General features: G+C 39.3%; 1 protein-coding gene across 5 annotated transcripts in view; it reads left to right on the top strand.

Annotated features, from left to right (window-relative positions):
• Nucleotides 1-24,113, top strand: part of Ddr (discoidin domain-containing receptor 2) — a 224,286-nt gene that overhangs the window by 192,917 nt on the left and 7,256 nt on the right. For all 5 annotated transcript variants that reach the window (XM_072021834.1, XM_072021835.1, XM_072021832.1 and 2 more), the window contains 7 exons: nucleotides 3,888-4,011; nucleotides 5,957-6,108; nucleotides 7,536-7,849; nucleotides 11,775-11,966; nucleotides 14,165-14,257; nucleotides 17,992-18,133; nucleotides 23,643-23,792. In XM_072021834.1, the coding sequence (XP_071877935.1) occupies nucleotides 3,888-4,011; nucleotides 5,957-6,108; nucleotides 7,536-7,849; nucleotides 11,775-11,966; nucleotides 14,165-14,257; nucleotides 17,992-18,133; nucleotides 23,643-23,792 (1,167 nt within the window). The remainder of the gene's footprint in view (nucleotides 1-3,887; nucleotides 4,012-5,956; nucleotides 6,109-7,535; nucleotides 7,850-11,774; nucleotides 11,967-14,164; nucleotides 14,258-17,991; nucleotides 18,134-23,642; nucleotides 23,793-24,113) is intronic.

Here is a 24,113-nt window from a genome sequence, read left to right as displayed (position 1 = left end):
GTCGTTTATTTCATCGAGTTATATCGTGAAACGCCGAGGGCGTATCCATAACGGAAGGCGTTTCAGCAACGTATCGGGCACGATATTTTCCAATAAAAGCGTCTTTGGGTCAATCGAACGTATCCACGTCCACGAAAAGGTTCAGGGATGTATCAATCGACAGGGTCCTTTTGTGCGGTCAATTGATATACTCGCAACCACGGCAAACACAGCACGACCGGAAGGGAACGTATTATCGTTTTGTCCACGACGTACAGCCTGATTTAAGGGAAATAGTCGACATTTTGGAAGACGGCAATGCGATGACGATCGTCGTACGTATTGATAAACGTCCGCCCTTTTCCCTTCATTTGGATTGTTTAGCTTTATTGCTTTCTTTAACTCATTTTGGATTTAATCATGTTTTTCCCATTAAGTATTCACTTTTCTTTATTGCGACGTCTTCTAAATTTGATTAGATTTTATCTTAGTGTATGTAATTTTAAAAGCTTATTTGCTTGTTCCCAATAAGAAATTTACTAAAATTCGAGAATAATAACGGAATTAGTAAAAGTAGGATGTAAATATATGGCATAATTTAAAATGTAAGTACCACAATGAAAAGCGTCTTCTTTGTAACATTTGTAATTTTATTCCCATTTACAATACATTTGCGTATATTTGTATTTTCCTGCGTATTAATTTGCACGTTCTTGTTAATGAAATATGCCTGGGTTATAATAACGTTCCGTATGAATAATAAAGGATAAGGACAATATATTGTTTTTAACGTTCGACGTGTGTTGTTAATTTTCAGCATTGTGCATCGGGGAATTACATTATTCAGTGTTATAAGTGGATTTAAAACGACGAAAAGAGCTTTTCAGTAATGTTATTTGAACCGTTCCACGTGCATAAATATTTGGAATTACACGCGTGTTTCTGTGTGAACGATTCCTCTCAATAACTGAAATCGTTTTTCCGGAGATCTCTTTTTTTCAACCGCTCTTTAGATATTTCAATAAAATTCATAAATATCTTTATGAAACGACAATATTTTAATAATTCCATTATATTCCATAATTCCATAAACGGTTCCGTTATTAATTCTATAACAGAGGAAATGAATCCGATGAATTATTCTAACAACGAAAACTTCTCCATTTAAATTAAAGGAAAAACCGAACGATTCGACGGACTTTTGAAACAAGTCACCGGTCGTGAATCAAAGCAGAAACATGGAACTCTCTGCGAGTGATTCTTTCCCTGTCGACGGTGTTTATTGTGTAATTACTATTTTCAATTAACGCACGACGGCCGGGATCGATTATTTTTCGCTTAACCGAAGATCAGTCGAAAATGCCACGCGCTGATTGGTTTTCCTGTAATTAATTTTTCCGACGTTCCGTTGTATCAAATCATACGCAGCTGCCGATCATCGAGGGACTCGTTCGCACGCCCTCGAAGATTTCCACGTTGCCAATTACCTGCGTGTACCCCCAGTTTTCAACGATGGATAGCCGAGTATCGTCGAGCAAACAAGCGACCACGATCGAAATTAACGTCGAACCTTCTGTAGCCTCTATAACGACTCGTTCGATAAAGGATCGTGGCACGTGTACTTTCATACCATTTCCCCTGCTCCATGAAATCACTGATACTCCAAGAGAAACCTGAACGCATTGAATGATGAGTATGATCTCACTGGATCGAGTCAGCACTGGGTACGACTACCGATCGACGTTGCTTCGAATGTCTTGAAATACCTTCGAATGTCAGGTCATAAGGATTGAGGGAAACAAGGACAAGACTTTAGATAGCCCTGACGGGCTAAAGAGAGCCGTTAAGAGGATCTGGATGACGCGAAGACGAGCAACGTGCAAGAAGTGGGGGTGATCAGAAGTAGAGGGTGATGAGTAGAAAGAAACGACAAGGAAGTAAGGAAAGAAGGTGAAGCGAGAAAGGAAGAGGAAGAAGTGGAAGGGAATCACAGCAAAGAGATTCGAGCAGAATCTCGATGGCTAAGTGGTTATCTTATCTTAACGGTGGTTGCGCGGAGCATCTCGCCAAGTCTGGCACCCTAACGCTTCCTAAACGGAAATTAACACCCCTCCTTAGGTTGCTGTGCCCTTCTCGTCGGGTCGTCTCCGTGACGTTCAGGCGGAGGGCAAGCAAAGCAAAAATCAATGGATATTATATCGCGACTCTCCGGAGAACGGTGCTCGACATGATCCCCCTTATCGGTTCTCCGGTGTAGAAGGAAGGAGCTCGGGACACGACGCTTCTGGCGAAGGATTGTTTGTTATACAATGAAAGCGTTAATTTCCTGGGGTGGCACCGTCGATCCAGCCCCGCGTTGACGAGTTCTTTCCTCGTCGTACGAGCCAACGATAACACGCGGAGGCTGTCGAGGAACGGGGACGCTCGATAAGGAAACTATATCGGACCGTGTTCCTTCGCGACGAAAATACACGCCGTCCTAACGAGGCTTGTTAATTAATAGAAAAATACAAGCAGTGCTGAAAACAGAGTGTTCAGAGAGTTTTCGCTTCTAACAGATTCAGATGTATTATTTTAAAACTGTCATTCTCTTTTTCCATCTTTCGTCTATCTTTTCGTTTTTCATTTGTAGTTTGTTTTTGCAAGTTTTTTACTTTAACAAATTATTGATTGGAAAGAGAGGTTGATTATGAACGAACGAAGCGATCCGAACGATTCTCTGATCCGATTTCCTCGGCCAGGGAGTACCGAGACTGATGATACGGTTAAATTTTATTCAGGAGAATTACGTGGGCCGTTGAATGCGTATCGATGCATTGTGCCGATAATTACGTCGTGTGAAATTATTAGCCACGCTACGCTATGCCGCGGTTATGCGGTTCTTTCGATCGTGACGACGGCTGATATGCTTTTCATGATAAAACCAGCACCGCGTCGCCCGGAATTGAATTTCGACGGCCGAACCTCTCTTCCATCTTTTGTCTTAAATTCGCAACACGAACGATATTTGGAAAAGCTGGAATCGAGCGAGTGATTATTGATCTCGCTTTAAAAAGATTGCATAATCCGCAATTGAGTATTCGTTAAAGAAGCAGGCAGGTGTTGTTGAAAAAGTGATGCAGGTGATAGAATATAAAAGGCGTGAGAAAAAACGAGTAAAGAAGCAGTGCCGCGCTCCAAATGAATTATGCATCGGGTATATTATAACATGAAAGTATCAGTTTGGTGTGTAAATATGCAATGAGAATGTAAAAATGGTGGAGAAAAAATTCATGCAAATTTTGCTCATGCCTCGGACGACTTGATTTTCGGTGGTCTTATTTTATTCCACCACTTGAATAACAATTAACATTTCGCGCACATATGGATTCGCGTAATCATCGAACTATACTCTATTTATATATCAATTGTTTCTTTCATATCATACCTTAATATGTCAGTCAGAAATATACACAGAGTATCGTGGGTAATTTCTGATCATTACCATCAGTGTATATGTAAATATGGAAATATTTTATGTAACTAACAAAAGCGAATACCTTTGAACGATTTAAATAACCAACAACCGCCAACAAATGAAATTCCTATAAGGATAATAATTGTAATATATAAATAAAAATTCAGAATAAGGGAACGTTAATAATTATCAGCGTATAATTATCATGAAATACACGGGTGATCGGTTGATCTTTCCTCGGGTATTCATAAAACAAAAAGCATGCCTCGATGGGCCATGAATATTCGGAATGCTCGTGGAGGGGGTGGGTGCGCTGGGGCGAGACAGAAGTGGTGGCATGAAGTGACGGAAAGTTTCCGGTGGCGTATCGCTTTTACTCGCGTGGTATACACGCGCGACGTGTGCATAAATGTCAGGTGCATTAACAGGAACGCTCAATATTCGGCCGCAGGTCTCCGTGCAGGAGGAGGGCGAGGACAAGGGACCAATTTGCCCTCCGCTTCCGGCGCAGTACCACCCGGCCGCCTGCACCATGACGACACCGCAACTACACAAAACTATCACGGATTACAGCGGTTGGTAGCGACGTTAAGTGCGACACTTAAGCCTTTCGAATTCTACGCGTGCATGCACGGTTAGGCCGATTTAAATTAATTCGAACAGAGAACCCCGCTACTCTGAATTTCACGATTATCAACGTGCCCCGCGTAACCCGTTGTCCAGAATTATTAACCGCTAACACGGAGCCCCGCCCCCAGGAACCATTTGATACGGCAAAACTCGAAATTTTCGTAATAACCCAAAGTAGAGAGTTGGAGCCAACACGCGTTTAACCCTTTGATCGGCTCGGTGAAATATGTTTGCGAGGAAGGCAATGGTTTCGCTGGTAGTTCCAGCAAATGTACAGGTGCGCGAGATTGGGTTAAAATTAATTTAGCTGTGAGACTGTAACGTGGAAAGCTAATATAAAGCATTAACGAAGTGTAGTGGATTCTGTTCCATGGTTTTAATATCCTAGTTGTTCTAAAAATTTATGAATATTATTTTTTGATATATTAACGTGTACGATGTCTGGATACAAAAATATTTCAACGTATCAATCGTATGGCATATGAGAACTATTGAAAGAATTTAACTTTTAGTTTTGCAAATTTTTGGATATTTTGGACAAATAATTAACACACTTGTTGAATTCTTCTATTTTTGATTTCAATTCAGTCGCTATTGATTTACGTAGGAAAGTTTTGAGTTCCATAGTCGCTACATGAAATAATGGTTAATAGAAGCAGAGTACCTCGTAATTTAATGCATCGAGTTCAAAGTTTTTGTCTGCTAAAAGTAGGCGATTTTATGGTAGTTCCGCGGTGGTCTTGCTAACGTTTCATCCCTTCGATATTTGTTAGTGCGCGGTGCAATTTAACAGCGGGGAAAACTCGAAATGAGTGGCTCCACGTTGCGGTGCATTATCGAGTTTGCGTTTGACTAAAATTACATAAAATCGACGGTGGGCTATAGCCATTGGTCGCGATGATAAACGCAGCACCTACCACGATATGCAAGCACACAACGTTCGAATTAAATTGCGGGTTAATGATCGATGGATTATTACAGAGTTCATAGTACTTAAAGACGAGGCTTGCACGAGCACAAATCATATACGAGCCTCGTCATTTACCAGGACCCTTTAATTCGTTTAAATTTTTATTCACAGCTACAAAATTTTCATATATCCATGCATTCCTTTCTCGCTTATTTTCAAATGTTTAAAAGTCAAATAAAATTCCACAATGATTAATTCTCGTATAAAGCTTCATAAAGCTAAAGGAAAAGAATTCAACTTAACAACGAATACTGTTTCAAACCACTGTTTTTTGCCACATCGTGCCTGCATTGCTCAAATAGTTGACCAATTATTTCTGCTACCTTGCCGACGGTACTGTTTCTCAGAACGGTGTAAAATTACCCCGAGTATACTCGAACCAGTAGAATTAAAAATAAATTTCGCTCAGTTAATCCTAACTTTCAGTTCGCTATCAATTAATCACGCAAACTGCAATATATAACGAATAACCTTATATAATGCATCGAGTTAAACTCGTCTGCTAGTCGCGATTTCACTGCAAAATCAGGTATTTCCCTCTCATTTGAAGTCATCATTCAAAGCACAAGGGGTTACATAAAAACTATCATAAACCATCTCAAAGAGAACACAGAGGATAAAACATTCTTATATCATAATAAAACGAACGTGTAACAGAAGAAAGATAGTGCTCGGTAAAAGAAAATGGCCGAGAGAGAACTCCCCTAAAAAAGAAACGAAAGAGGAAAAATATAAAACGAGAGGAAGTGCTCGTTTGAAAGTTTCGAGGAACATGAAGCGGGAGCAGCGGCAGGACGCGGGATGGGGGGGAGGGAGGTTTGAAACGCGCCCGGGGTAATTTCTTTCGTGCGCGGCGGCCATCGTGTCTCTAACCTTGTCAAAATTCTTTTTTCCTTTCCGCTTACGGTATCGGCGGACAGGGATCACGGAGGTGCAGCCGGTTATTCCGCTGTTGCTGAGCACGGCGATCAATCTTGCCAGGCCAATTCCGCCGGTTCAAGAATATCCATCTAATCCGCCGCCCATACCGCCACCACCGGAAAAGTATTACGCCAGCACGGAGATCTGTAAGGTGAGTATCAAAAATGTACGGCAGACATGCGATCCGTGACGATTAGTCCTGGTCGCGGAGTAGTTTTGTGGGCTGACGGTGGGAGGGTATTAATGCGGGCCACTTGGCCTGAAACTGTGTCAAACACTGGTTCGTGACTCTGGGATCTTTCGTCGCCATCGTGGCAGCTACTTGAATTGTTTCCCTTTCGCGGGCCTTGCCGCGAGCTTGTCCAATGAATCCTCTTAACGCCTCGTTGTTTTCATCAAGCACACATGCATACATACGCGCGCGTATGGTCAGTTACGTATTTTACGTCCTCTCGTGGTAGAGGCAATTAGCGTCGTGATTAATTTCTTGTATTTCATTCTTGTTTTCTTTTTCCTTCAAATTTTTTCGTCCTTTTTCTTCGTCTTTTCCGCTTTTTTTTCTTTTTTTTTTTTTTGTAAATTAGGGCGCTTTAAGTTCGCCGTACAGCGCCCAACGGCGCGTGCTAAAACGATTCGCGCAGAGTATAATGAAGGTTAATGGATGAAAAACAAGGCAACCAAAAAGAACTATCAATCATGACTAATGCGAGACTTGGGAAAGGAAACGTCTTACGAAAGCATACACTGATCACCGGCCGATAGCGTGAGGCCTGTGATTATTGATTGTATAACGTGCATGTAGTAAACGAGTGTTTTAATTTGTACTCTTATTTTTGGACTGACTACATTTGCCCCAAATCCTTCGCGTGATTTTAACAGCGGAATACTATAGCGAGGTGTTGCTAATTCGCCATTCATTTTTGTTTCGGTTATTTGTGTGAGATGGTAGCTTTTTGTTATATCAGCTATGTGAAAGTCAATGTGATTAAACTTCATTAAAATTAATCGTTTGATTTCTGAATAATTAGACATTCATCGTTGTAGTCTGATTTTAGAATTGAAAAGACTTGTTCAATATTTGAAATGTTTGCTATATTATTTGTTTTCCTATATAGAGCATACAGCTTCCCAATATAGCGTTAACGACATTATATATTAAGTATAGCATTGAACGGCTATTCTTGTTGCGGTCCTGGAACTTTCTATACGTCCATCTCGCTTCACTTTCGATCAACATAATAAAGAAAATAAAATAAAAACAAGAATAAAAAAGAACGATTAACGTTTTGAGATCTTTAGCACAAGATCAAAGTCAAGTATTTACATAACAATTTTCCTGGAATTTATGAAATTTCGTAACGCTATGATGCAAAAGGTGCAGCAGAAATAAAATTATAAAAAGAGATAACATTTATCATTATTCAGTTAACGAGTATAGACTCGTAATGCGATTAAAATGTATGAAAATACCGTAAATGCAAACCAAGAAGAAACTTTGAATTTTCTTCTAAAATATCTCTTCCTAGGTAACCCGATACTGCTATCCATGGCATTACCACGTCTTGGTTTTTATTACAGAATTCCCTGCCACCGTTACCGCCGTCTCCGACACCGAGCACGCCGCCGCCAATGAGCGCGAAAGCCTCCAGTAGCATGACAAGCTACAGTCCCGAGGATATGCTTACGGAGGAGGAAGACGAGGTGCCCGAGTGCATCTTAGACTTCCCCCGGGAGAAACTCAACATCGTTGAAAACCTCGGCTGCGGATACTTCGGCGACGTTCACATTTGCGAGGTCGACAGGTTTCCTGGATACGACGAAGTTTTCCGGAACACTAGCAGCGACCTGGTGATCGTTAAGTCCCTGAGACCTGGTTCCTTGGATGCGCTTAGGTAAGGTTCTTGTATTATCGAGCATCGCGGAGTCGTCGAACCGCGCATCATCCGGAAATTTCACGATATTAACAAATAATTTCGAAAGTCTCGATAAGAATTATTTTCGGTTTGTTCGTATTCGAAATATCATGACGCGTGGTACAAACTCGAATATTTGCACGGATATTGTGAAAATAATTGGCAGGAATTGTATATATTCTTCGTCGAAGAATGTCCGTAGTATAATCATTGTGAAAGTTTTGCTTATAATTTTGAAAAACAAAGTTTCTTCAGATTTAAACTTTTGCGATACGGCGATAAGTGGTTAGGTGATAGAAATATAGTTGGTTAGATGTTATTAAAATAATTAATAATGATTGTATATATGTATGTTTCAATGAAGATAGTATAGTACTTTCGAAAGTTTCATTTCAAATTCAAAATTTCACGACAGCGTCGAATGTTCGGTCGGATATTATCAAAATAATTGGTAGGAATTGGTTGAGATATTTTTCATCGAAGGAGGGTTTCTGGTATAAATTGATTGTACGTATGAAAATTGGCAGAGAATTTCGGTATGACAGCCGGTGCAGAAGCATTGGCTTCGAAATGTATCCAGCTGCAGCGCAATAAATTGCCGTCGTGTCAATAGCAGAGTAATAATTGAGTAATAGTTTGTCGCGTGTGGCGCACGTAGAACGGTTGTTACAGCGCGTGAATGAAAACAACGTATCGGAGGCTGTTATTGACAAACAAGCGAACGATCCTATCCTCTGAACGCATTTACCTTTCTCTGGAATACAAAAAAAAAAAAAAAAAAAGGGGGGAGAGAAAAAGGAGAAAGGAATGAAATGAAACAGATACCTCATGTAGCAAATCCTATAAAACGAACAGAAAATTATTAAGAGTATCTGTACGAAGGCAAATTATCGGTTCGCGTCTCCAGAATGAACAAACCTTTCAGTCCACGTTCGCTAAGTATTTTTTGTTACGATTTACCGTGGTAATTTCTTCACGCGCTTGTAAGCGAAACAGAAGAGGACGTCGCATGGAAAATCGGGAATCGATAGCAGCTACGGCCATAATTAAATTAGCCGATAGAAATGAATCGAACAACACGTTATTGGAGTACTCGTTTACGTCGCTAAATACAGTGGCCGGAACTATTAAGCGTCCGATATTTCACGCCAATCCAAAAATATGGAAAGTATAGCATAATCGGGAGAAAATTATCCCTCTCAATTATAAACCGTTATTCTGATTCATTTACTATCCATCCTGCTCTTCTCTCTCATATCAACCAAACGGGAGAGGAGATTTGCTGTGAAATATAGGGCATCGATAGAAAATTATCCCAATCGATTATATTTAGAGAGGCCGCGTTAATACGATAATTCGATAAACGTGGCGCAAAGTGATTTCGTACATAATGACGTGGCCCGTGTATTAAGTTGCTGCGACGCGATAATGCAGAGAAAGTGTTTAAACGGTCAGTGACTGACGCATAATCGAATAACTTGTCCACGCCGTTGCTACTTTTCGCGACGGTTTGGCCTTTAACGGCCTTCCTAAAACTGTCTGGATCGTTGCCTACGATTGACAATAGCTTGATAATTTACCGTACAGAAGTTTCCCTTTGACCTGAACCTCTCTGACGACGCCGCTCGAACTACGCGGAAATTGTTTAAATCCGATCCTGTTTCGACCGTCCTTTTAATAATCGAGTTTAAACGTTTTTAATGCACACAAGGTAACTGTGACTTCAAGTTTCTGGTTATGAAGCTTCTCATTAAACAATTCTGAAGTATATAAGCTTACGAGGGGGAAATAGAACGCGTGTTGTTTTGATTTCATTCAAGTTTTTGTTAATAATATACTACATATGAAATATGATGTATACACTCTGCCAAGTACATATTAATTGTTAATCATAATCATTCAACGCATTCGTAATTGATCAAATTTTTATTAGTTGCAGCGATATATGCCAACAACTAATTTTCAGAATTTCAATTTTGAGATATCTACAGAAATTAAATCTGCCTTTATTAGAATTTTATGAACACCTAATAAAAGAATAATTAATAACAGGGTTATTTTAGTTATTTTTTAAACACCAAGCAATGCGTATAAACATTATTTTATTAGAGACTTATGAAATCCAGAGATTGTTAGTCGTATAATTAATTTTTTAATTAAACAATGAATACAATAGCTCGTAAAAATATTTGAATACCTACCATCGAAAACCTTTTTCTGTATATTGTGTGCGTTATATGGAACATTTTTTGATTTCATTAGCACTGTAATGAAACACAACTGCCATTATTGCATGAGTAAAATTTGAATCAAATCTGGAAATATATACAGAAGTTACAATCTTACTGCAAACACATATATTTAATACAAAATCAATATACAGCCATTTTAGGGATATCGTAATTATGAGGTGTATTAATACAATGGAGTAATGATATTATTGGCTGTTTATGTATATTTAAATTAAATGTCTTGTAATTTCTATATATATAGAAAATTATTTATATATATAGAGCTTGAAACAAACTTGAAAGAAGAAATATATATATATAACTAACAAGCTAACAGTCGATCGATTTAGGGATTGGAAGGCAAAGAAGTAGGATCGGAAGTACACGATAAAGCGTGTCCCGACGAGGAACACGCGCTGCGTTATCGCTGGCGCAGCGAAAGGATGATCCGGGTAGACAGGATCGGGGATTACAGAGCTCGGCAACGGAACGTTCGCGGAACGTGTATTGTTGTCGAACGGCCTCTTAACGGGGCACCGGAAGTACAATCGTACTGGTTTATTCCTTTTTCACGCGACAGACCGCCCGATATCCACGCCGGCACAAGAAACGGTAGAATCCTCCCGATAAAAGCGACAAGAAAGAAACCTGTGACGTCTTCTATTGCCTGATATCTTCGATTGGATTTGTTATATCTTCTTTAAAAGATCAGGCAATTTCATTTTCCAGCAAAAAGAAACGTTTAAGATAAGTCGTCTTTTCATTGAAACTTTCCGTTTCTCTAAACAGTTCTAAAATATTCTTCACCGTCTTTCATCGTTTCAAACTTTAATTAGAAAAATTCGGTGTGAATTTTCAAAAAAACTACGATCCAACATACGTCACTCGAAGAGAAAGTTTCGATTCGCTTCCCTACTACTGAAAAGTTCTTCTCTGACCCCCAGAGAGACGCATTTTCCGGTTTGCGAGTTGACCTGCCACGGCGTTAACCGTGCAACTTCTTTGTCGCTTGAAATTACCCAAAATAGTGAAATTTATTAATTAAAAGCCAGTGGGACGGGCCGACGTCGAGTTTCCACCGGCTAACGGCCGCCATAATTACTGCCTGAGGAAACTGGCGGAATTCGTTGAAACCAACGCTGCAACTTTATGCCTGACATCGTATAAATGCAGCCGCTTCACGAATAACAACGCGTCCTTACGCAAATAACATACGAATCCATGAAATCGATCTTCGTGCGCTGTTGTTCGTTCCACGACCGAGCCTGCTTCCGACATTGTTACGTTCAGAAACATAGCCCTTATCGAGATCCTAAATATTAGACAGCTGAAACACAAGCAGCAAGCTCTGTTAAACATGGAACTCGCGAGTGTTCTCGAAACGATAATCTCAACAGTAGCCGTTATCCCTGGGCCCGTGTTACGTAGCTACAATCCCTCTTCTATTCTTGCCGTTGTTTTCCCGTCGCTCGTCCCTTTTCGTCGCTCCAAACATATAGAACGAAAAAGAGAAAGATAGAGAAAAAGGAAGAGCTAACGGGTACAACGCGCGATACTCGCAGATAGAGTGCTCACATTATTTCCAGTATATCCGCCAGTATTCAATAGCCGTCTGGTTGGTAGGGCAGCCGACTATAAAGATATTACTTCCGAGTGTCCCATGTATTTTCCAGGATAGAATTTCAACAAGAAGCAAAAAGACTGGCACGGTTGGCCGATCGGAATGTCGCGCGGCTACTCGGCGCCAGCCTCGAAGACGATCCCATGTGCATCGTATCGGAAAATGGCGAGTACGGGGATTTGAATCAATATCTGCAGAGCCACATCGCTGAAACATCTACTGTGCACACTGCTAAGACCCTCAGGTATAATTAATTACGATGTCTCACCGGAGAAATGGTACTTATTAAGAATCGGACAGGATACACTGTAAAGATCGCTATTAGAGTCTTAAAAATGCTATTTGCTTGTATCTTTATTTAGTTTTATACGACAGTAAGGTATTGGTACGGTGAATGTCAGAGGATTATAAAGTATCGACACGATGAATATCAAAAGATTATAAAGAGCCTGTGAAGTACCATACTTCGTTTTTAGTATGAACCTACGATGTGCTTGATATTAGAACCGAAGAAACTTTTATCTAGGATATACGGTTACTTTGATTTCGTATGAGTTTATTAGCTATCAAAGAATTATTTTATCAGTGGCTTTATCTCGTTGATTATTTAGCCATCAATTCGCAACAGCCTGTATAATATAAACTAACTTGACTTGAAAGGCAAGAGACACGGTGACCTTTAAATATTCAACATATCTTAGAACGTGAAAAACTGCTGGACAGAACATTTTAACTAACGGCAACACGTTATATAACTACTAATGTAAACATGTAACAATCAGAAAAATGATAAAACGCATCCAGCGAACTTCGGATAACGTTTTTCCCTTAATTACGACAAACTAAAGCATGCTGTTAAAATGAGGTATCGATTGCTATTGGCACTATCGAAACATTGCTGGCGACAAAATGGTGTTCCATTTAACGAGAGAGTTGAGACGCGCAATGAGACAAACCTTTTTCATTTTTTTAGCTCCGTACGCGTATGCACGTCAGTTCGAATGGCGTTGGAGTTGCGCGTGGAAACGCGACGTATCCGCGGATCGTTTGGAAAGTGCTCGAAATACGAGAAATCGGCTGAAAATGAGAGGCGAAAGACAGAGAAGATCATCGGTGCTCGTGACAGCTGTCGGTGCACCGTGTTTTTCCCGTGCGTTCGTTTCCGGTGGCCACTGCAAGAGAAACGACCGATAGAGCTCGTTCACTCTTTGTCTTCGTCCAGTGCGGGGAACCATATCGATCTACAACCAGTTGGAAATTTGCGTACCGAACGACTCCCCGACAAATATTTCGCCACCGATAAAACGAAATAACTCGTTCGCAGCCTGATACATTCGTACGTCATGCGATTTTTAACGAGATAAACGTCTTTGGAAAGTGGGGAAGGAAGGATAAAAATCACGCTTTGCGTCGGCTCGAATCGGCATACGTTCGACGAGTCGTGCTTTCATTTACGCGAGCCGCACGATGAACGAAAATAATTCTGCTCGACCAGCGTAATTCGCGGGCGCGAGGAAATGAACCGAAAACAGAATTCACGGACAAACAGATACTCGTCTCTGTCGTTGTACGTTCTTCCTGGTTAGAAACTCGTCGCTATGATAACGGAGAATAATGACGCTACTAAGAATCGATAGTTTTGTGAGAATTTTTATTCGACTATCTTTGGTTGAAATGGTAGATATAAAGTAGAATGTAAGACAACTGAAACTAAAGAACAAGTATCATTTAACAACTAACTCAGATACACATCTTTTACTCTTCTATTTTTCTATTTCATTTACTTCTTCCACCAAACTCTTGGGTGTGCTTACATTCTTTCGTATAAATCCTAATTTCATCCTCTTCCTATATTGCTATCCTTCTAATTAAGGTGCTCTCTTCAGTATTTTTGCATTTTCGCCTTTCAGGAAAAGTTATATTATACATGCTGTTTCAAAATAACGACAAGTGTGTACTTTAATTTGGATGAAAAAGGACAAAGGCGGTACAGAGAAAATGATAGAACTTCAGTTTTTGTCAGCTTTAGAATGGGACAGGAGAACATTTTAACTAAATAGGGGGCAAAAAGAAAAAGATAGAAAAGAAAGAAAGAAGGACAGAAAAGGGGCAAACGTTAAGAACGTTCCACTCGTATACACGCCTCGAATAGGAAATAACACTGAAAAAGGGAAAGACCAACAAAAAGAGCACCAAATTTATATCTACGAATGCAGAAGGGAATGCGGTCGATCTGGCCAGCTTTTGTCGTTAATGCAAATGGTGGACGCGCGTTCGTCTGTGCTTCGAAAGCGTCGTCATTTGTGGTATTGCGAGCCGATACCAACGAGTCGCTTTTGTGTACGGAACGAACGTTTAAACGTGTAGGCTACCACGTACACGAAGGCAGAATTTCACTCCGCGAAACTTCTGAACGTAACCGTCTCGTTCTTCGTGTTGCAGTTTCGGCACGTTGGTTTACATGGCCACGCAAATAGCATCCGGTATGAAACACCTCGAGGAAATGGACTTCGTGCATCGGGATCTCGCCACAAGGTAACGACAGACAGTTTCTCATAGATTACTTTAAGCCGAACTTTGTCGATCAGTCATTCCCACGTTCGATGGTACAGCCACGTTGCTGTTTCGCCACATGAACGCCAACGCGTTTTCTCCGTCGACGGTTCGTTCGACCACGGAACGCTACTTTTGTTTGGGCATCCGGTCGATCGCGCTTGCTGCTCGAACTGTAACTTCTCTGCTTTGGTATTTCTAGCAAAATTGTCGCTGCAGTTTTGTCACATGTTTCGGGGAATGGTATAACGATCGATGGGAACTGTGGCGTGTAACTGTTAATGCACTGGACGTTCGGGACATTTATATTGTTGTGCTGGTTAATGAGCTTCCACTAAGTGTAATTGCTCTTGTAGATTTCTATTTTAATTATTTTCGAGCAAATGAATCTTAAATCTATTAATATCTGTATAATAATGTATAGTAATGTAGAAAATTATAGAGAGAGGAAAGGACAAAGGAGCAAACGTTTTATCTAAAAATCTATTAGAGAAATCATCGATAAAACTAAATAGCTAGAAATTTTTAGGATAAAAGCGTCGAGAATGGAAATAGTAACGTCTTATTTTACGGTATATTCCATTGAACTGTTACATTTTTCTTACAAGATCAGGAAAAAATAAAAGTGTGGACTTGTTAATGAGATCTTTACCTAAGAGACGCGTGTCTTACGATTAGATACCACAATACTATAGAAGAGGCCAAATCATAGAAGCGTATATTGTGATGATATATTGTGAAATACAATGATCAGCGATAATTTTTTAGATATTTTGGCGCGGTATAAAAGAACTCTTCTACGCAGATAAAAATATCCTTCCGACGACCAATATAGAACAACAACTGCATCCTTATTTAAAAAAAAAAAAAACAATTTTTATCATGAACGAAGATTCAAGATAAAGATGTGTTCTACCAAAAGAAGAATCTTTATTGTATAAGTTACAACGAATAGTCTTATAGACTATAACAAATTGGATAATTACCATATACTTTGATTAACATATCCAATTTTCTTTCAACGCTACCGAAACGTTGGCAGCATTACATCACCACTTCCGAGTCGCATTATAAGGACTAAATTCCCTGGTTACGACGTCACCAATTCCAAACCAAGGTTCTCAAGCTTCGTCGATGTGAAAATTACCTGGTTCCAGTTGTGCTGGCAGATCTATGGGACGTTCCGCATGGCAGAACCGTTAAAAGGGAACGAGTGGACCGGAGGATGGCTGGGGTCACGTGTTCGAATTATTAACTCTAATCATAAACTTTAATTACAATGGCCCGCGGCGCGGCCGTCGCATAAACGCGAAACGCGCGCGCGGCCTGTGGCGGATGAAATTAATTGCCAGTTGATTTATAGAAACGAGTTCTGAGCAGCGAGAGCACGCTGGATAAGCGACCAACTAATGAAAAAAATCATGGACAGAAAAAATATATTTTTCTGTATTTTGTCAATTCTTTTCGCTCTCATTAGAATTTTTTACTAAAATAAAGTCTCGTGCTCACTAAACGATTCGCTTAAATGGTCAACGTTTGCTTTTATATAAACGACACGCTGCAACGTGTTTAAAATTTTCTTTTAATTCTGTTTACAAAATTACGCTTATTACTCTTCTGTGGCATACGCATATGTATACGTACATTCAGTTTCTCTTTGATTCCAAATTAAACAATTATTCCAAAAGATATACGAGAGAGAAAATCGTCGTAAATAAATATTCCACAGTGTACAAAAACCTTTCACCAATAATTAATCTTAACGCTCGATAGTAATATATGCGTTCATTATGTTCCCCAATAAAAGCAAAAATTAATTACCTCAAATAAATTCGTTTGCGAAGAAATTAATATTGATAGCACAGGTCGTTTGCGATTAATGGAAAATCAACCTCCCTGATGTGACTCCACGTTGCAACTCGATTAAAAATGAAGAATATTTCGTCAAATAATCATTGTAGTATGAAAAGATTAATTAGAAAGCTTGCTGTGAAACGTTGAAACGGTCGTTACGGTGTTAAACCATGGCGTGAAAAGATATCCTTGGGAATGCGGTGAAAGCTCGAGGATTGCGGCTATTCCGTGTTACAAGCGAACTGAATGCCGCCTCAGTGGCTGCTACTAAACCTCTTCTGTGCTCGATTCGTCGCGGTAAGCGGCCAGTTCCGTGTAGAAATCGGCGTGAAACTTTGAACGATCGTCGCGTTCGACAGAATCACGCTTCCGATGGAAGCGAGCTGTTTAAAAGCGACGCCCCTCTTGAAAACGATCCTCCAGAGTGCATCGTCGCCTAGACGAGGCTGTAGAACGCGCGAAAACGCGCGACAGACTGACTCGAAAGATTGCCTTGAATTTTCGTTCCGATGAAAATGGTTTTTACCTCGAGCTTCAAGGTATCATTCCGGCTTTTCACTCGCTTTAATCCCCCATTCTCTCTTTTCTGTTATCGGAAACGTTAATTAGTCCTTAAGTAATTAGTAAAATAAAAAAAAAAAAGAAGACATGTAAGAAAGAAACGAATAGAGTTAGAACGATGAGTGACTGTCATCGGTGAAGGGCGGTGTGTTGAATCGGAAGGAATTGTTAAGCGGATAACAATGAATTATGGTCCGTAATTAGTGGATAATGACACATGGTACAAAGTTCCGTTCACATCGTTGATTCAGTGCGTGTCACAAGGGAAAACATTCTCATTAGTGGTTTCTTGTTAAATTTAATGGTTGCCGGAAGCTACCCGTGCTTTTGGTTTATTTACATAGCGGTTTGTATTTCGTGTACCTGGCTAGTATCGGAAATATTTAGTAATTTTATGTCTAGCTTACTTGGATAAATTATTTTGTCGGGAATGACACAACGTATGGAGATGAAAGTAGCAATGTTTAAATAATTGAACGAACATCAAATGCTTCCTAGAAAAACTTCACTGGAAGCTTTAATTTCAGCGTTCTAATACTACCTATGTTTCAGTTGGTAATTATAATGGCTCCTAAAGAACTTCGTTCTTTTCATATTAACAAAAATGGACCGGAATATTTGACTAGAAAAATACACATGATATCTATATGTAGATATATTGACTATGGATCTATAGACTCTTTTTTCAAAAAGTTTTACAATTGTTATTCAAATATGTTCTCGAAACGTAAACTCACACAAGAGGAAAATTACACCCAAAATATAAACTTCCACTTTCTCTGTCGAGATGGATCAAGTCACTGATCAAACACATGTGGATCATGCGAAAACCATATTCTTCTTTTGGATCGCGTTGATCCAGCCCCGAGATCGTAAACAATCTTCGAAGCGCGATTCACAGCAATACATTCGTGTACGTGTTCGAGTATCAGGATAGGAGAGACTGGAATAATCCACTCGGCCTCGAAGACGGATTATCTCTCGGAGTCTACTGTATTTTCACGTAGCAGGGTGGTTCTGTCGCAGATAAAGAGCTCGAATAGGAAGTCTAGAGGAACGCTATGGTCGATTGAGAAAGCAAAAGAACGAATAGCTGGGAAATAAAACGGGCCACTTTTTCGCCCAGCGAATATTTAAAATCCTGAATATTGAAAAAGTTAGCACCACTAATGTGGGTCAGCTGAAAACCATCAGTGGCTGTAGCCACTGGCGTGCCAGCTGTTGTAATAGAAAAAAATGGCGAACTAGAAACTGGAAAGAAAGTGGAATATACGATGGATGGGTTTATTGGTGTGTTACAGAAATTGTTTGGTGAGTCGTGGTTACACGGTGAAAGTGTCTGACCTAGGTTCCGGAAGAAACGCCTACGTAGCCGACTACTTCCGGGTCGAAGGGCGACCACCTCTACCGATTCGATGGATGGCCTGGGAATCTATGCTAATGGTAAGCTGATAATTATCAGTTAATCCGCATCATAGGGAAATGGTTGGTTCGAGTATTGGATTTGTAGCAAAGGTACTCATCCATAATTTAATACTTTGATTGGTCAGATTGACGGATCAGGTTTTTTCTCTTTCATTTTCAAAGTTGGAGATTTATTTATGTTCGAGAATAATTGTGTTAGTCTATCTGACCGCACTACGTGTGACAGACAGCTGATACACGAGGTTTGTCAATGTATTTGATCAATCGACTCAACGGTGAATAGTTGCAATACGTTCTAATTAAATCGATTTATCCTTTGCTACTTTTTTCCGGTTGCTTCCCAAATCAAATATCGACGTAATAAATCGTGGGTCCTCTATGTATCCTTCTCTGTATAATTCCGTAATTCCGAAAATGCTTTCAATAGCTCACAGTTACGAGAGGGAAAACGAATCAAGTTTGATCGTGACAGACGCCACACAGCAAATTGTAAACGTTTTTTGTCGCCGAAGCATGGGAGGAAAAAATAAAGCGAACGCGATCGAGTGGTTTTATTTCGTGCCGCCTCGGTCAGTGATATTTAAATGGACTATAGCTACGCATCCGCGCGATGAAACTCGGTTTGGCTTTCGCGAATACCCTCTCCCGGTTGTTTTCGCTCTCTTCCCCGCGTCGAAATCAAAGCCTCGCACGTTCCATGCTTCGACCGATGAAAGTTCCAATTTTTTTTTTTCTCCATTCTTTTATTTTTTCTGTTTTTTTTTTTTTTTTTGTGGCTATTTTTGTTCGGCTAATATTTGCCTTAAAGATTCGTACGATCCCCGTTGCGGCGTGTTGAAACAACAGTGATTACCGTTTAATGGCGGCTTCTGTACGTGCTTCGACCCATTTCGACTTCGAATCTGCCTCGATCCAGCGGGATCTGTTTTAACCCTCCTTCTTGTTCAGAAACCTATCCAGCCTGATCCATGCGGATCGGAGGAACTCGAAGTGGATTCAAGCAGTCGAAGCGGGTTCGGGAGCTGCTAGATTAGGTCACATTACGGAGCTAATAACCTAGAACGTTCGCATTTTAATGGTACTTTAATAGTTTTATTGTTTAACTGTATAATTTCATCGAGTATTCGCTGGTACGAGAAATTCGAAGTATCGACTAGAAAATATTTAGGGAAATTAAAAAATTAAAGAATTAAAAAGCCGATGTATCATCATACGCGAAAATGAAGACCTTTGTTATATTTATTACTATATCTCTTTGTGTCTGGCTTCCCATTTTTTCCTTTTTATTTTCTGTGCTTATAGCGTAAGCAATAACAAATATTTGTACCCTGACATAAAGGGAAAAGTTTCCTAACGTTGAAAGTATGCGTGATATTTTTGAAGCGTACCCAAACTGCCGCGGTGCACAGTTTGCGGTTAGCACGCTCGATAAAAGAAGCAGGGTAAACATCAACGTCTAGTTTGCGGTGGTCCAGCTTTTTGACTTAATTTTTGATGTGCAGCGTAATAACGGCTTCCGCATTTTTTCCAACTACTATATCGATGTTTCTTTTTACCCCACCAGAGTTTTTAACCAGAGGATGAACAACTATTAGGCTGTCGCACGATAAATATCACATTCAAAATATGATAAGAATGTTCTATTGAAAAAGAAATCTTTAATCAAAAAATAAGCTTTACAAAGGAAAATAATCTGAAAATCATTTTTGTATGTTACATTTTCGAGAGATAAATTATTGTTGCTTAAAGAAAATTACCAGTTACTGGCGCATTATAATACAATCTTCTACTTGAGAGTGTAATAGACTCGTAGTAACTAAAGAAGAGTGTAATAGATATAAAATATAATAGACTACAGCTTTCTAAACAAAACAATAGAAAAACGAAAATAATTTTTAAATGTTTTATGATTTTAAGATGTTACAAACGTGTACGTCACAGATATTTCATATCTATGCACCCAGTGTCAATTCTAATCGAAGAAATTCGGAACTGTCTTTCGATTTCTTCCAATAAAAGGCTTTTTTCGAGGACCTTTATCGGTTTTAGAAATGAGAACATTTTGTAAAATTAATTCAATGTTTGATATCCAAACATCTGAGCTCATGAAAGAAACGTGATAATTTCGTTCGAACGCGAGACCGTATACGTTTTTCTCTTAATTTATTCGTCATACTATCGAACGACCGTTGTTCAAAAGTAATACAAGCCGGTTAGCATTCATGGACAGGCACGCTGGGAATGAAGTCACGAAAATACGTTATTCCGCGTAGCGACGCGCGGTTACGGTGAATTTATTGGCAGCGAACGGTATGCCAGTATATCAGTGTAACGAACGGTAGCGTTCGCGCTTTCGCCCAAGCCCGACGTATTTTATTCTCGTGTATCCTGTTTTTAATTTCTCGTTTGTAGCCGTCGATATCGAACTGTCGATCCGCGAAACCGCGAAGCATCAGCCCGATAGAGCTGTCTGCGGTCGCGTGGCATTAACGAATCGGGCTTATTCGCTGTTTTCCCGGGCCTCGTGTCATCGTGAAACCGTCGTAAAAGTCCTGGCCAGAAAACGCGTTTCACCAATTCGTTTTCGATGTCCAACGAATATGTATTTCCTGCTTAACCAACGATTGGAACACGTTCGTTTCATTCGTCGGTTCCCCGTCAAAATTCTGAACGATTTCATGATCGTTTGTTGGATTGATGGAGGGGTCGAAAAGGGGAGGATGTCGATGTTTACCCTTGGAGAATCTCTGAAAATTCGTATCGTTCTCGAGTGACTAAGGGTGCGTGATTCTTCTGGTGGGAGTTTTTGGGTGTTTCGCAAAGGCTAAGGCTCGTGTTGGAGCGACAAGTGGAATAAGCACGTTCGTGATCAGACACACGATGAGCCGCTCGCTCTCTGTCTTATAGAGGTAATTGGGATCAGGAATATTTGGTGAGACGCGAGTTTCGTGTTAATTGGATGCATTGCAGCTGTAACTGCTAATGTTAGTTTCTCTATAATGACAAGCCTCCGTGCTTTAATTAAATGATAGCGGGTAACGTTAAACTTAATATGCCTTGATCTTTTTCTTGTTTTTAGCGTGTTTTATTATTTTTGCATGATGAGATATCATTTTGAACTGTTTTAAAAATTTATTCATTAGTACTGTAAGGTTTAATTGCGTGTGCCATATTACGAAATTTTTAAAAAATAGTATTTATTCATTGTTAATTAAACAATCATATCTAAATATATAGTGGCAGGGATATAAATAGATAAACGTTTACTTGTAAATCTAACGAATTGTATTTTATGGAAGATGAATTCGCATATCTTGTACTTTGAAGCACTGTAAACGACGTATTTAAATTTCTATTTCGAGCGATAATTACAAATAATAAGTTAATTTTGATAGGACTTCCTCTGGTTCCTCCCGTTACCTTGACGACTAAAATATATATTTCAACTACCAGTAATTTATGGAATATATTTCAATAATTTGGAAACCTACAATAATTAAAATTCCAAATACACGAACAATACCTGGTGATGGAACTATCAATTTAATATTAGTAAATGTAATTCACGGGCGAAAACCTACCTGAAAGCCAAAATTCCAATAATTCTGACGGTAAGGACATTCATCTTGTAGATTCTATTCGTGGAAGTGGCTGAGATCGAAGCTTCCATCGACCCATCATCGCGGACCCATTAGCATCGGAAATCGCGTATGAATGAAATCCGTGCAGAAGCAAATTGATAGCTAAATGGTAATTCGACTAAATGGGAAACGAGCGGGCGATATAGTATTTTGCCGCTCGTTCACGTAGTCATTTCGAATTGACTGCGTCGTTAATGTTTCATTATTGCCATCGTTTATCCATCCTGCGCCATTGTACCCGTGTTAATGAAACGAGCCCATGGCCATGGTTCCGTGGCAATGCGCGTTCGCGTGCGTGCCAAATGTCTCCCCAAGAATTATACGGAATTAGCGTCGATTTAATGATTTAACGTTCGACTTTATTAAGTTGAACGCCAGCGCGAACTAATGTCCCGCGATTGGCTCCCGTAAACTTTACGACATTCAACCTCGACTCTCTCGCGAACTGGTGACATTAAAGTTAATGCGTGGCGGAGCAAGGGAAACGCTCCTCCATTCGCTAAGAGTCTAGCGTTTCGAGTAAAAAGAATAGGTTAACCCAGAGAGGATAGTACCTTTTAGAGCAAACACTATCGCGGTTAAACAAGAACTCTCTTTAACCTTTCAGCGTAAAAAGAATATTCTTTTGGATTGTAGAGAAATATCTTTTGTTATCAATTATTAATGGTTGGACTGCGAATGTTTCGACGTTTATACGAAAATTTTATTTGGCATCTTTATTTGGATACTATTTCAGTGTGTACCATTTCTTGGGTTCAGTGCGTTCCATTTTTTGCGGTCTATTAATATATTATTGTTATTTTATTATTCTTTAATTTATTATATGGTTATCTATTATTCTTTCATAAGGAAGTTCTAAAATTAACTTCAGTTTTATGAAAAAGAAATATGTTTCCAGTTTCTGCAATAAATAGATTATTACAGTATGTTTCGCCTATACAACTTGAAGTATAAAGGTCTTAGAACTGTATTCCTCTCTTGTTCGTCGTATACTTGTTGATAGATATAATCGGGTTAATAATAATAAAATAATTGGGATAATAATATAACTGGGACAAAATATTCGCCGACAGATTTTAATGTATACAAGCTGTCGAGATAACGAAGCTTCGATGAAAAATTAAGCTCTTGTTGATTTGTCGGACAATTTGATTTTCATTTAAACTCTTAATTACTTTGCCATAATGGCTAATTACGACGTCGAATTAATTGGCGTAACGATTGCTTTAACGATCACGTTGAATTTATCATAACTCGCAACGTGCACGCACGTCGGCTTAAGAGTCACAGGTTTCTTGTACATGCGTGTTCCGTAAACTTGCTCGTGGCACACTACAACGCCAGCTAAGGCAGAGTAGTACCATGAAATTACGTAACTAAAGCACTCAAGTTGGAGTAATTTCTCGTCAAGCAACGATACCACCTGCCGTGCTCGCCGCCCCGTAAATAGATTTCTACTTCGAATGGCATTTACAGGACAAGCTTGTCGAGAAAATCTCTCATGTTACGTTACAATATATTTTTTTCAGTTCCCCCAATGGATTACAGTCAGTTAAAAACGAAATCAATCTTTGTTCAATTTTGTTTTTCGAAAATCGGATTTTATTTTTTTTTTTTTTTTTTTTTGGTCACCATCGTTACGTCATTGTTTAGAGCGAAACTGTTCGTGTAATAGGATAAAACATATCCCGATTTTCGATACATAGTTTGGAAACACATTCGATTATCGTATAAAAATAAACGATAATCCTTTGGGCGAATTTAGAATGATTTAAAATTTATAATCCCCTATTTCAATCACTATGGAGATTGATTCTTTTTTTCTTTTTTTTTTTTTTTGGATTACCTATATGTGATTATGATTATATAATTATGAATGAATTCAGGGAAGACATACGTCGAAGAGCGACGTTTGGTCTTTCGCAGTGACGCTTTGGGAAATCTTAACCTTCGCGAGGGAACAACCGTTCGAGGAATTGCCTGATCATCGCATCGTCGAGAATGCGACTTATTTTTACCAAGAGGACGATAGAAGGGTAAGTACCTATCGATGTTTTCCTCGCGTTATGTTAACATACGCAGACTAATGAATCTATCGAGTATCTTCAACTTAAGTGCCCTATAAACATTTTATCGCCATTCGTTTTCAACCTCTCGATTAACTTTCCTCCTCTGAACAATTATTTCTGTTTAAAAAATTGAAATTTATGGGTACGGTATACCACAAACCTCAATATTCCAAACAATAACATTTTAACTATGGTGTCGTTAGGATGCTAGAGACAAATCTAAAATAGTTCCAAATTAGATGATCAGAAGATTGAAATTTATATTTAAAATTAACCTAGTTTAAAATA

The sequence above is a fragment of the Bombus fervidus genome, chromosome 2, assembly GCF_041682495.2.
Source record: "Bombus fervidus isolate BK054 chromosome 2, iyBomFerv1, whole genome shotgun sequence".
NCBI classification, from domain to species: Eukaryota; Metazoa; Arthropoda; class Insecta; order Hymenoptera; family Apidae; genus Bombus; species Bombus fervidus.
The sequence above is the reverse complement of the archived record's forward strand: the minus strand, read 5'-3'. Positions and strand labels throughout refer to the sequence as shown.